Source organism: Coregonus clupeaformis, chromosome 13, assembly GCF_020615455.1.
Source record: "Coregonus clupeaformis isolate EN_2021a chromosome 13, ASM2061545v1, whole genome shotgun sequence".
NCBI classification, from domain to species: Eukaryota; Metazoa; Chordata; class Actinopteri; order Salmoniformes; family Salmonidae; genus Coregonus; species Coregonus clupeaformis.
In genome coordinates, this window is record NC_059204.1 from 51397417 (window position 1) to 51409748 (window position 12332).

Sequence of the window (12332 nt, forward strand, 5' to 3'; positions counted from 1 at the left end):
ACCATGTTTTGCATGCCGTCACTAGTCAAGACTGCTTATAGAAATGATGACACAACTGACCTTGGTAAAGCACATCATTCATTCTGAAAATATTTCATTATAGGATCATCTTCAGGGTTTATAATACACTTTAATCTTTTTTATGTTTACATTGGAATGTTAATTACCCATATCATTATTCTATAGGGTTACAAAAGTCTGATTCACTTATTTACCTCCAATCTCCCCATCGACCAACAATCTGAATCACACACAATTCAGAATAACGAAGAAAAAAAATCCAACAACAATACAAATAGTATTTAACTTTTCCCTCTCTCAATTGTATATCATTAGCACAGTCAAGGTGAATATGGCCATTTATATAGACACACTCTGAAACAAGAGAAGAGCCCTGACATTCATTCATACATAACCATGGGGGCTTGTTGCAACAGGGCTGGTTGGCGGTTGGACTGTGGGTGGTGGTGATGGACAGGGTTCTCCTGTGGCACAGTTAGTAAGAGCATGGGTCGTGGGTTCGATTCCCGTTGGGGTTACGTACGTTATACTATGTATGTACTCACTGTACTGTAAATTGATTAAGATAAAAGCATCTGATAAATGGCATATAAAGGTTTGATGTTTGGAGCGTTAGAGGGTTATGGTTCTCGGATTGATAATTTCCATTTGATAAACAGATTTATTATAACAGTCCAAATCTCAGACAGGACTTTTTCTTTGAATGAGCTCCCTCCATTGCAAAAAATGCAAACAACTACAGTGCTTGAGTTGTACTGGTATGGTACAAAACCAACTTTTTTCAGCATTGAACTACTCCAGGCATTTGATTTGATAGCATATCACAAACAAATATGCCATTATACATCATATATTAACTAGCCTGTAGACAGAGCAGTGTCATAAAAAATAAATTCTTAAATAACGAGGTCTTTCAAATGCGAGCGAAGCTAAACTATAAAACATGTAACCTCAATCATTTTAGCTAATATTTAGGTCAGTTCAGTACCAATCACAATGTGTGGTTCTTCTGGCTAAAGCAAAGAGTGGTTGTAGTGTTATACTATGGACCGCAAGCCTGTTTGTATTGGAGTATGTGTATCAAGAGTGTATTTCTGTACATGATTACGACTTATCTGTAAAACTATTAGCCGATAGTTCACAGATTCTGTCTGTCAAAGGATTTGATACATACTGGACCAATGAGTGTCATTCACACAGCCCACCCCAGATGTCATCACCCCCCAGGTCCACCCAACCTAACCCTGATACAATTACCCAACCTTGTCCCGTTTGACTTTACCATTCCATCTTGCAGGTGCATTGAGCGGTTCTTTTTACATACAGCTATAGGTCGATCAGTTGATAGATTTCTGGTAAAAAGGTACAAAGACACCAAATGCTGGCAAGCCAAGCCATGGTGCGAAGGGTTTTTCTTTTTGAAAAGGGTTTCAAGTCCACTTCTCACTTTCATTTTGTTTCGTTTTTTCATATGTCAATCCACCGATCTTGTCATCGTGGTGTTGGTTGGTAGTACTGTATGTGAATATATTACAGTATTTCATACTTGTCGACCAGGAACGATGTCTCTGAGGAGAACCTCACTGGAACCTCTCCATCTACCTGGGACACTTTGGCCACCTAGAGGGGTAACAGGAGTCATTATACACCGTCACAATGGAAATATTAGGTTAATACAATAGATGTACATCTACATGGTCTCACAAACTGCTAAAGCCAGTCAGAGCGTGTAGAGACTTACAGGCCGTCATTGTAAACAAGAATTTGTTTTTAACTGACTCGCCTGGTGAAATAAAAGTGAATCATAATATAAATAAATAAGACTGACAGTTATGTCGCAGTAGTTTCCTTTGGAGACGAAGGAGACGTTGACAGGGAAGAAATCATTGGGCTGGCCTGCCATGCTGAACTCCAGACTTCCTGTCTTGTTGTTGAAGTCCACCACGGGTAAACACCACTCAAGAACATTCCGCCGGCTGTCATGGCGATACTCTCCGTCCAGGTCACCAATCACAGGCGCACCCACACCTGACCTGCAGGGACAGATAGACAGATATGAAATTAAACTCAGATGACAGACTGCAACAGTGTCTAAGACCATAGTATTAGAAATTAATATGGAATCCATTGTATAGAAAGGAAAGGATAAAATGAGAAATGGGATCTGAGGTGCTTCAGAGTGGTTTACTTACGGGATGGGAATAGAGATGACTACATCATTCAGTTCAAGTGCTTCTTCCTGAAGCTCATACTCTATGTTGACATCACAGCCAGTGGCACTCTCAGAGGGCCAGCAGTTTACTGGGGAGAAGTAGAAGAACACAACAGTTAGAATGCTTAAAGTGGAACTGACAGTATTTTTTGCAACATGAAATCTTATTCAAATCTGTCCATATACACCCCCAGGAAGATGTCACTTTATTTTATTTTTTTACATTTTCTGACAAGCAAGCACTTAGAAATTGTCATTTTCACATTTTCATAAATTCATAGAATGTTTGGGAATTACATATAGTAAGGCATTTTGGAAAATTCTATAGCAATATAGAGTGGGAAAGCAGCTGTTCATTTGGACAATTAATAGACACTGCAGTAAATAAAACCGAACAAAGACTGTTGGAAAAGCATTCCTCATGAAGCTGGTTGAGAGAATGCCAAGAGTGTGCAAAGCTGTCAAAGCAAAGGGTGGCTATTTGAAGAATCTTAAATCTAAAATATATTTTTGATTTGTTTTAACACTTTTTTGGTTACTACATGATTCCATGTGTCATTTCATAGTTTAGATGTCTTCACTATTATTCTACAATGTAGAAAATAGTAAAAATAAAGAAAAACCCTTGAATGAGTAGGTGTGTCCAAACTTGACTGGTACATAGGATGCTGTATATAGCATTTTAACATATTTAACCAAAAAATATAAATAATCTTATTTTTTTTGTCAAGCTTTAAAAACCGAAGCCAGACTGCAACATTTCAGTAGACTAGCTAGTACTGTGGCATGTGGTACACTTTCCCTCCGCTGCGCGCTGTAAACGCAACACAGGACAGCAGCGCAATTGAATTCCCCGATGCAAGCCCATCAGGCTATAATGTCATGAAGTAGATGACTCAACTGTTGACTCATTTATACTCGTTTGAGTGTACCATTTGGCCCGCAGGCCTTGTGTTTGACACGTGCGCTAGCCTATTAGTCAGGTTATGATTGACTTGTGATCATTGCCCTTACTAGTTTGATTGTATTGACATTCCCAGTCTTAGTTACAGTTGTCCGTTTCTGTTCAAATTGAGTCATTGAAACAGTGCATCCCGATAGGGTGGCGGCAGCAAACAATGTATCAGGCCAGCTGTGATTTACAACCTGATAGCAATATTTTTTTGACTACCAAGAAATGTATTGGTGAATTGTATTAATTATGTATTGAACGGCATCCATCTATTCTACCAACAATGCCTTACTGTACGTCATGGAATTTTGAGTCAAATAGAACCTATTTTTGAAACCTCTTTTAAAGTTGGTTTTGAAGCATAAACTGGGAATTTGATATTTGACTAATATTATGAGTGTCTGTTTGTTTCATATCTGGAAAGTAGTTAAAACGCTGTCAGTTTCACTTTAAAACATGCCACTTCTTGAAGAGCATAGTCAGAACTACACATTTCCGATTATTATACATTTAGCTCTATCATCAGAGTTATACAGCAAGAACTGCATGCTTTTCATGATCAGCAAACATCAATTGATCGTGTATTTTAAGGTACGTGAGGGTAGCCTATCCATTTAGCATGTAGTTAGCTCGCTAGCTAAGCAAACAACGTGTCAGCTTGCTTCATCAGAGATTAGGCTTTTGGAAAGAGCTTTACTTCGGCAAGTCCTCCCTTTCTACCGGTAGCTTACACATCATCAGCTAACAGTACGTCGGCAAATGCTCCCTTCTGCTGCTTGACAGGCAGAGCCCATAAAGGATGGGACATTTACATAAACCACTCATACTTGACAGGTATAGTTTTTTATCACTCAAATATCCAATTAATGGTGGAGAGATGTCATGAGGCTACCCTCACGTATCTGAAATTACATGATTCATTGATGTTTACTGCTCACGAAAAGCATGCAGTTACTTGCTGTATAACTCTGATAGAGCTAATTGTGCGCAATTGTTTTGCATGGAATAATCAGAAATCTGTAGTTGTGACTATGCTCTTCAAGAGGTGATGATATTACAACCAAATAGTTAACATTTATTTAACAATCCCTTGAAAACAGCATGGTTTTAGCAGAGCTGGGGTTCTCCTTGCCCCCCAGCAGGCAAATCGAACACTCTGCACCTTGTGACGTTTTATTAATAACAACCTATTAGAATGCTTGGAACACTATAGTTGGAATGCTTGGAACATTGTATTCCAGCTCTCCAGAGAGAGAAACACTGAGGAAATACACTAGTATAAAAACACGTAATACTCTAGTAAAGTCTACTGACTCGTTAGTGGTATGAGGGTGTCATCTGTGGTCTGTAGCCTCCACTTGAGCACGCCCACGTCATTGTTCAGAGGGAAGGACTTGTCTGGGTTCTTCAGGCCCAGCACGGAGTCTGTGGTGAACATCTTCTTATCCACGTTGGGGTGGATCTGGACAGAGCAGGGAGGGAGAAAAACGATAAAACACATTGTTAAAGTTCCCATGGCATAAAACGTGGAACCGTGCTCATGCTGCACCGAAAGCAAATACAACTAACTGCGGCCATTTTTAACCTTGATTTATACAGCCCAAATCCATGAATGCCTTGACATGTATAACTGTCGTGGTGATGTGGTGAACCTTTCCCCCTTTGGAACCAATTATGTATTTGTTTGGAACCTACCTGCAGCTGGACTCCCTTTTTATCTCCGTTGTTGATGGTGAGGCGAATGCGTCCGTTCTTGTCATCGGCCACTCGGAGGGTGATCATGCCCAGGACCTCCAGGTTCTGTAGCCCTCCGTCTCTCCCACAGGTCAGGCTGATTTTCTCCTCACAACGCAGGTGCACACTGGGAACCAGAGGGCAGAGGTTAGAGACAGTTGGACATATTAACCTGCAGGTGTTTGAGTCTAACTACATTGCAGTCGGGACTGTGCAGAATCACTGATCTACAATCACTTTGCATCCCAAATAACTCCTCATTATGGGATCAAGATTAGCGATTCTGCGCCTCGCCTTGCGCAAACTGATTCCTCAAACACGCTGCCTGTAATCAGTGGGATATAATATAGAACCTGGTAAACCCACCTCTCTGTGTTAACTGGTGGAGGCAGGGCTTTGGATGCCTCGGAGGGCCTCTTCCCTGAGCTGGGCATGATGACTTGTCCCTCGGACTTGAGCTTGTCCACAAAGTCATCTACCTCCTTCCCTCTGGCACTCAGCTTCAGGGCCTTACTGGGACCACTAGCCCTGTGGATGAATACATAACTCATGAGGCATAGGCCTAACTTTCTGCAGTATTAAAAATACATTCTGACAAAACAAGTTTGACAAATTCCATTGAGCCTAAACAACCAACAAATATACTAATAAATACATCTCACACATACAACACAGGATACATTCACCACAACAATCAAAACATCTCAAAACCCTAATCTACCGAGGGTAGTACCTAGCAGGGACAGGTGAGGCCTTGGGTTTCTCTGGCTCCATGAGGGTGTCTGTGATGATGGTAGCGTTGCTGCTGCTGGACATGCTGCCTGTGCTGCCGAACCCTCCGGAGAACCCTGGAGACTTCTTCCCTGAGCGGTCCGCGTCCCGCCTGGCCTGCTGCAGCTCCTTAGCCTTTCTCCTCATCTCTGCCTTAGCCTCTCGCTCCTGGGTCTGAGATGGCGAGAAAACAAAGGAAAACCAAAAACCCTTTCTTTCAGACTAGTGTTGGATTTAGTAATTCAGCTATATTACAATAATAATGTAATGCTGTTCAGTTCTGCTGCTCCCCTTCATTCAGACTGCTGTTAGACTCAGTAATAATGTAATGGCAATCTGTTCATTAGTTCTGCTGCTGCTCTCCTTTCACCTCTCGGACGGCGCGGAACACCTTCTCCTCGTGAGAGTCCATCTCAGTGAATGTTCTGATCTGGGCCAGGTTGACGTTCTCCCTGTAGCCCAGCGCCACGATCTCATCAAAGGCAAAGATCAGGTCGAAACAGTGGTCTGAGATCTCCCCTTCCTCCAGCACCCGACAGTACTCTGGGATCTAAAGGAGTAATAGATTTGGTCACTTAGTCATCAATGCTCTATTCTTCACCTAAATTATCCCCACTGATACTTTTACTCAGTGGCACACATTGTTTAGGCTCTGCCAAACTGAAAAATATGGTTCACGCTACTTTCAACTTAAAAACACTGTTTGAGCTACGCTTAACAAACTGTTTACATAATGGGTGTCCCCTGCCGCTCCTAGAAGTATGTGTGGGTGAGACCGTGTGAGTCTGTGGGTGGGTGACTAAGGATATTTGTGAGGGTATGTGTGTGTGAGCAGGGCATCTGTGAGGGTATGTGGAGATTTTTTTGGGTCCCCTCGTGTCGTACCACACGTGAGAAGAGACGTAGTGTCTCCAGGTCCTCTAGGATGTTGCTGTTCTTAGTGGTGACGAGCACCATGTAGAGCTTCTCCAGGGGCTGGTACACATAGCGCACGCTCTCAGTCTCCACAAACGTGTGCTGCTTGCCCGTGTTCATCAGCTTGGGGAAGGCGGCCAGCAGGCCCTCCACGCGCGTCCGGGTCATCTCCACAAACTGCCGCGACACGATGGCCTTGCCCGCCTTGGTGCACACCGCTGCTGCCAACAGCACCTGGGACAAGAGGAGGCCGTAGTTACAGAATAGCAATGAGTGAGTCCAACATATTCAAGTGTTGCTCCTATTCAGCTAATATTACAATATACACTGAGTGTACAAAATATTAGGAACACCTTAGCTACTATGCTAGCTAGCTGGCTAGATAAACATGGTGCTAAGATATCAGATAGGAGACAATAGCCAAAGCAGCTTGCTAACGTTAGCTGGTTATCATTATGAACATGCACCATTTTCGGCAACGAGCAATCTGACTTGGGGTCTAACGTTAGCCATTTACTGGTGTGCTGATCTGACTAGCTGCAATCGTATCCATAAATTGACAGTTGATGTCGGATTAAATGATTGTAATACCTAAATAAAAAAAGGTTGGCAATAGGTTTAGCTACCCAAGAATCTTCTTGCATGTTTATGGACCAAGGAAGCTGTAGATCAGCGAGCGTGTGCGTTCTCACTTCTCAAACTACGGACAGATGAGTCATTCAGACAGAACGTGCATCGTCATTGCAGCTTTTTTCCTACACTCGCTCTCTTGGTTCGATACTATGTCATCGCAATTGAGCTAGTGCTCATAGTGGCAGTAAACATCACCAAGTGATGTGAGCGATGGAGAGAGATGTGAAAGGGATCGGAGTTACAGCCTCCCTATATCCAATCGTAGTAGTAGGATCAAGTTACAATCCGTCCATTGCTTGACAGATAGCTGAACTAGCCAACTGAGTTGTTTCGAATTGTCCTGAAAGAACATTATCCCGATCACTGAAAATTACAACAAAAAAACACTAGTTTCATAAGCATCCGTGATCACAAATAATGTTCCGTTGGACCCATTTACATTTAATAGATGTTATTTTATATTCTCAAACTAACAGCAGTGCATATATGATGTCCTTCCATACAGGCGTGACATGCTGGAGTGTTGCTTCTATCAGGATTCATACACATTTTGACAGATGGAATTTCATGACTTTTCCATGACTTCTCCCAAACTTCCATGACCAACCATTAGCGGCGTCTCTCTGTACGTATAAAAAATTAAGCGTACTGTGGTATTGACACTGGGAGGATGCTCTCTGATCCCATGTACCATCTCCTGTTGTTGTGCAAGGCACTTAACACCCCCCCAAAGTAGAATACCTGTTAGGCAACTGAATAAAACACATGGTCAACCCTACTGGGAGTGCTCAAACACATCAGAGCAAGTTTATCAAGGTCTGGTTGAGCAGCTAATTTCTAGAATGTAGTTTGTTAGAGGGGGACTGGAATAAAAGCCTGCACACCCATTAGCTTTCCTGGAGGATGGTTGACCACCCTTGATGTATAACATTGCAACATTAAAAGCAAACACGTTTTATGCCTTTTGAAATAATTCACTAATTTAATATATCAAAGATCAAATGGCAATGGTAGGCTACAAATATTTGTATTCACCTGAAGCAAGCCCACAAATTCTAGTTTAGTCTTATCTTAGAAGTGTTAACTTTGCAGGCTGACTAGCAGGGGCGGACTGGCCCATTTTTAGCCTAATGGGCCTATAATCATTATCTGACTAATAAATGGGGGCCTCAACTAAAAAAAACAGGGCGGTGTCGGGACCTCAAAGAAAAAGAAATGCCATTCTGGTCCCAGTCCGCCCCTGCTGACTAGCATCTGAGTTGCAATGTCCCATACATTGGATGCCCAAATCAACTGGAAGTATAGTGCATTCGTAAAGTAATCAGACCCCTTGACTTTTCCAAAACACTGAAATATCACATTTACATACTGTAAGTATTCAGACCCTTTACAGTACTTTGTTGAAGCACCTTTGGCAGCCATTACAGCCTCAAGTCTTCTTGGGTATGACGCTACAAGCTTGTCACAACTGTATTTGGGGAGTTTCTCCCATTCTTCTCTGCAGATCCTCTCAAGCTCTGTCAGGTTGGATGGGGAGCGTCGCAGCACAGCTATTTTCAGGTCTCTCCAGAGATGTTCGATCGGGTTCAAGTCTGGGCTCTGGCTGGGCCACTCAAGGACATTGAGACTTGCCCCGAAGCCACTCCTGCGTTGTCTTGGCTGTGTGCTTAGGGTCATTGTCCTGTTGGAAGGTGAACCTTCTCCCCAGTCTGAGGTCCTGAGTGCTCTGGAGCAGGTTTTCATCAAGGATCTCTTTGTACTTTGCTCCGTTCATCTTTCCCTCCAATCCTGATGCTGCCACCACCATGCTTCACCGTAGGGATGGTATTGGCCAGGTTATGAGCGGTGCCTGGTTTCCTCCAGAAGTGATGCTTGGCATTCAGAACAAAGACTTCAATCTTGGTTTCATTAGACCAGAGAATCTTGTTTCTCATGGTCAGAGTCCTTTAGGTGCCTTTTGGCAAACTACAAGCGGGCTGTCATGTGCCTTTTACTGAGGAGTGGCTTCCGTCTGCCCACTCTACCATAAAGGCCTGATTGATGGAGTGCTGCAGAGATGGTTGTCCTTCTGGAAGGTTCTGCCATCGCCACAGAGGAACTCTGGAGCTCTGTCAGAGTGACCATTGGGTTCTTGGTCAGCTCCCTGACCAAGGCCCTTCTCCACCGATTGCTCAGTGTGGCCGGGCGGCCAGCTCTAGGAAGAGTCTTGGTGGTTCTAAAATTCTTCCATTTAAGAATGATGGAGGCCATTGTGTTCTTCGGGACCTTCAATGCTGCAGAAATGTCTTGGTACCCTTTCCCAGATCTGTGCCTTGACACAATCTCGAAGCTCTACGGACAATTCCTTCGACCTCATGGCTTGTTGAAAATGATCAAAAGTAACTTCTATTGCCATTGCCAACCATGTAAAAATAGCCTACATAAAGCCAACAAATAAAAACATTGCAGCCTGCAGGCTTAGAAAATATACTGATAAATAAATATATCCTATTAATCATATTGGCTATCTGCAAGGAACTTGAAACATTGTATCAACTATTAACTTGGGTCCAACCAGAAGCTTGCGCTAGCGAACTTGCCACATTGTATAAAATATTCTGGGCCCTCAGAGTTTCAGCGCCAGTGAGCTCGGGAAAGACACAATTGTAAGCTATTTGCGCAAGGGATAAGAAGCAGTGCTTGACTTGGGCAGGAGCCCAACGGAGCAGAGAACCAGCACCTCAAATTTTATACTGCTTGAGCTCCTGTTCAATGTTGGTTGTTCTATAGCTGATACCCTGTTTCATGGGTGCACACTCCATAGGTGCATATATGTATGCCCCCAATGCAATTATGCAGTCTAATAAATCCACAGTGGGATTTGAACAGTTTTTTTTACTGTTTGTCAAATTAATTAATTATTGTAATACTTTTAAATTATATAACTTTCCAACCTTATTTAGCATTATCTATTGTTTTTGATACCTTCGGTAGCAGTACAGTTTCCATAAAGATCATTGATTTTATTTGTATTTAGATCTTTTTTTGTACATACGGTGCGTAACGGCAGTAATTACTTAAGTTGCTCTGCGAAACTCCATATTTTAATAAGTACCGAACGTTTTTTGACATAACGTTTGCAGAGCTGGCTAATGTTGGGACGGACTTTGAATTGAAGGATCCTGGACATTAGACTGAGATCTTGTCATATTCCTCCTCTCCTCAAGCACAAGTAGTGGTTCCACCTAACCCTTACCCATTTTAAAATGTTAACTTCAACGGGGTAGGGACGTCCTAGGGATCCCGGATAGCATGGACCATTCCACTATTGTGGGTAGCCTCACACAGGTATTACATTGGCAAGCTTGGTATAGAAGCTGGGATCCTCAATTTTAACTCGAGTCATGCTAGGCCGGGAATGACATCCAGACATTTCACTAGTCATTTATAGAGTGGCTATGTTGTAAACTTTGCCATCTAACCAATACCAGTTCAATGACTCACAATTAACTAGCTGAAAGCCAATATAGCTAACGTTAGCTAGCTAGTGAGGCCTGCTGCTACAAAACAGACGCAAACGCTAACTAGCTGACGTTAGCTGAGCTGGCATTTATCGATGAGATGGTGCATGAAAGCGCTATTGATAGCTAGCTAACGTTAGCTAATGATATACGGCCCAATATATACTTAAGGGAAGTATATTTGCCTGCATACGCAGCAAAATGATCAATGTTAACTTGCTAGCTACTGTAGCTAGATTGTTAGCTATCTGCAACTGCAATGTTCACAGTCAAGCCGAACAAGACAGCTAGCTAGCTGCTAAATACAGTAGATCAATTACATTTCATAACTCACCATTTTGTTGTTATCCCTTGTGCTACAAATCCTTGTGCAGTTTCCGTAATATAATACCACGTATTAGTGTCTAAAATATAATATTAATGCGGAGTGAAACTTGCGTCTGTTTAACTTACAGGCTCAATATGGAAGGACCTCTAGCCACGTCTCCACCGGAAAGAGCTCGTCAGCAAGGTATGTGTTATTACTAGTTACCACAGCCACAAAGTCCAAATTGGCTATGTCGTAAAGATTAATGTCGTAAAAATTCGCTTTTTAGTCTTACTTTAAGTTTAAGTTAGCAGTGTGATTATGGTTAAGGTTAGGTTTCAAATCTGATTTTAAGTCCCGTGTAGCTCAGTTGGTAGAGCATGGCGTTTGCAACGCCAGGGTTGTGGGTTCGATTCCCACGGGGGGCCAGTATGAAAATGTATGCACTAACTGTAAGTCGCTCTGGATAAGAGCGTCTGCTAAATGACTAAAATGTAAATGTAGGAAGAGAAAGTGTATAAATGGGCGGGGTTTAGGACTTTGTGGCTGTGGTAACTAGTGACGACCAGAAAGGCAGCGACGAAAAAAATGAACATGTGGAAGATAGGGTCAAAGATGGTAGATAAGTGAAGATAGTCCTCTCAAGCCGTTTACCATTTTTTAAAATGGTAAGTTCCGGTCTACTTAACGGGTTGGTTCTTAACGGGTTGGTTCCATAGACACCAATGGAGCTGGGTCTGGTCCACTGATGTATAATAGAGCTCGCCAACTTGTAGTCCTAAAACCCGGAAATGAGTTACCTCTAGTTCGTTCAGCCATGGCAATGGCGAAAATGAATGGGGAAAGAATAGGGTTTTGGGATAAACGCCGAAAATAAGGTATTTTTTTCTATGAGATAATATGTCAGTAAACATGAACTTTATGAATTTTGTGCTTTATGTGCATTTTATAATTACATAAATGCTTCACAATTCACAAAAAGTGATGTTAAATGATGATTATCTCATAGAATAAAATGTATAAGAACTTAATTCATTTTCCCATAGGTTTTGTCCAACGAACCATAGCGGAGTTAGTGCCTACAAAAAGACTCCATTACTATTGCTCTTTATTATAAGAACTGGAGACTGCGTCCAAGATGTCTGACCGTTGTTTTCACGGTAATCTACTCATGTTCGCATACGCTGATTCATGGACCTTCTATATCCAGGTTGCATCCGGTTTATATGGACCAACATCACATGCGCACTAGCACTCAGTGTGTACAGGGAGCAGTGTGAGCAGCGA

General features: G+C 42.3%; 1 protein-coding gene across 1 annotated transcript; it reads right to left on the reverse strand.

Moving 5' to 3' along the window:
- Positions 1 to 110: 110 nt before the first annotated feature.
- On the reverse strand, positions 111 to 11235 carry arcn1a (archain 1a). The gene is made up of 10 exons (XM_041894539.1): positions 11073 to 11235; positions 6576 to 6839; positions 6061 to 6240; positions 5653 to 5864; positions 5286 to 5447; positions 4881 to 5046; positions 4500 to 4647; positions 2214 to 2322; positions 1850 to 2054; positions 111 to 1641 (listed from the first exon to the last, which is right to left on the reverse strand). Exons 1-10 carry the CDS (start codon positions 11073 to 11075, stop codon positions 1552 to 1554), a joined length of 1539 nt encoding a protein of 512 aa, XP_041750473.1. The 5' UTR covers positions 11076 to 11235; the 3' UTR covers positions 111 to 1551.
- Positions 11236 to 12332: the final 1097 nt, after the last annotated feature.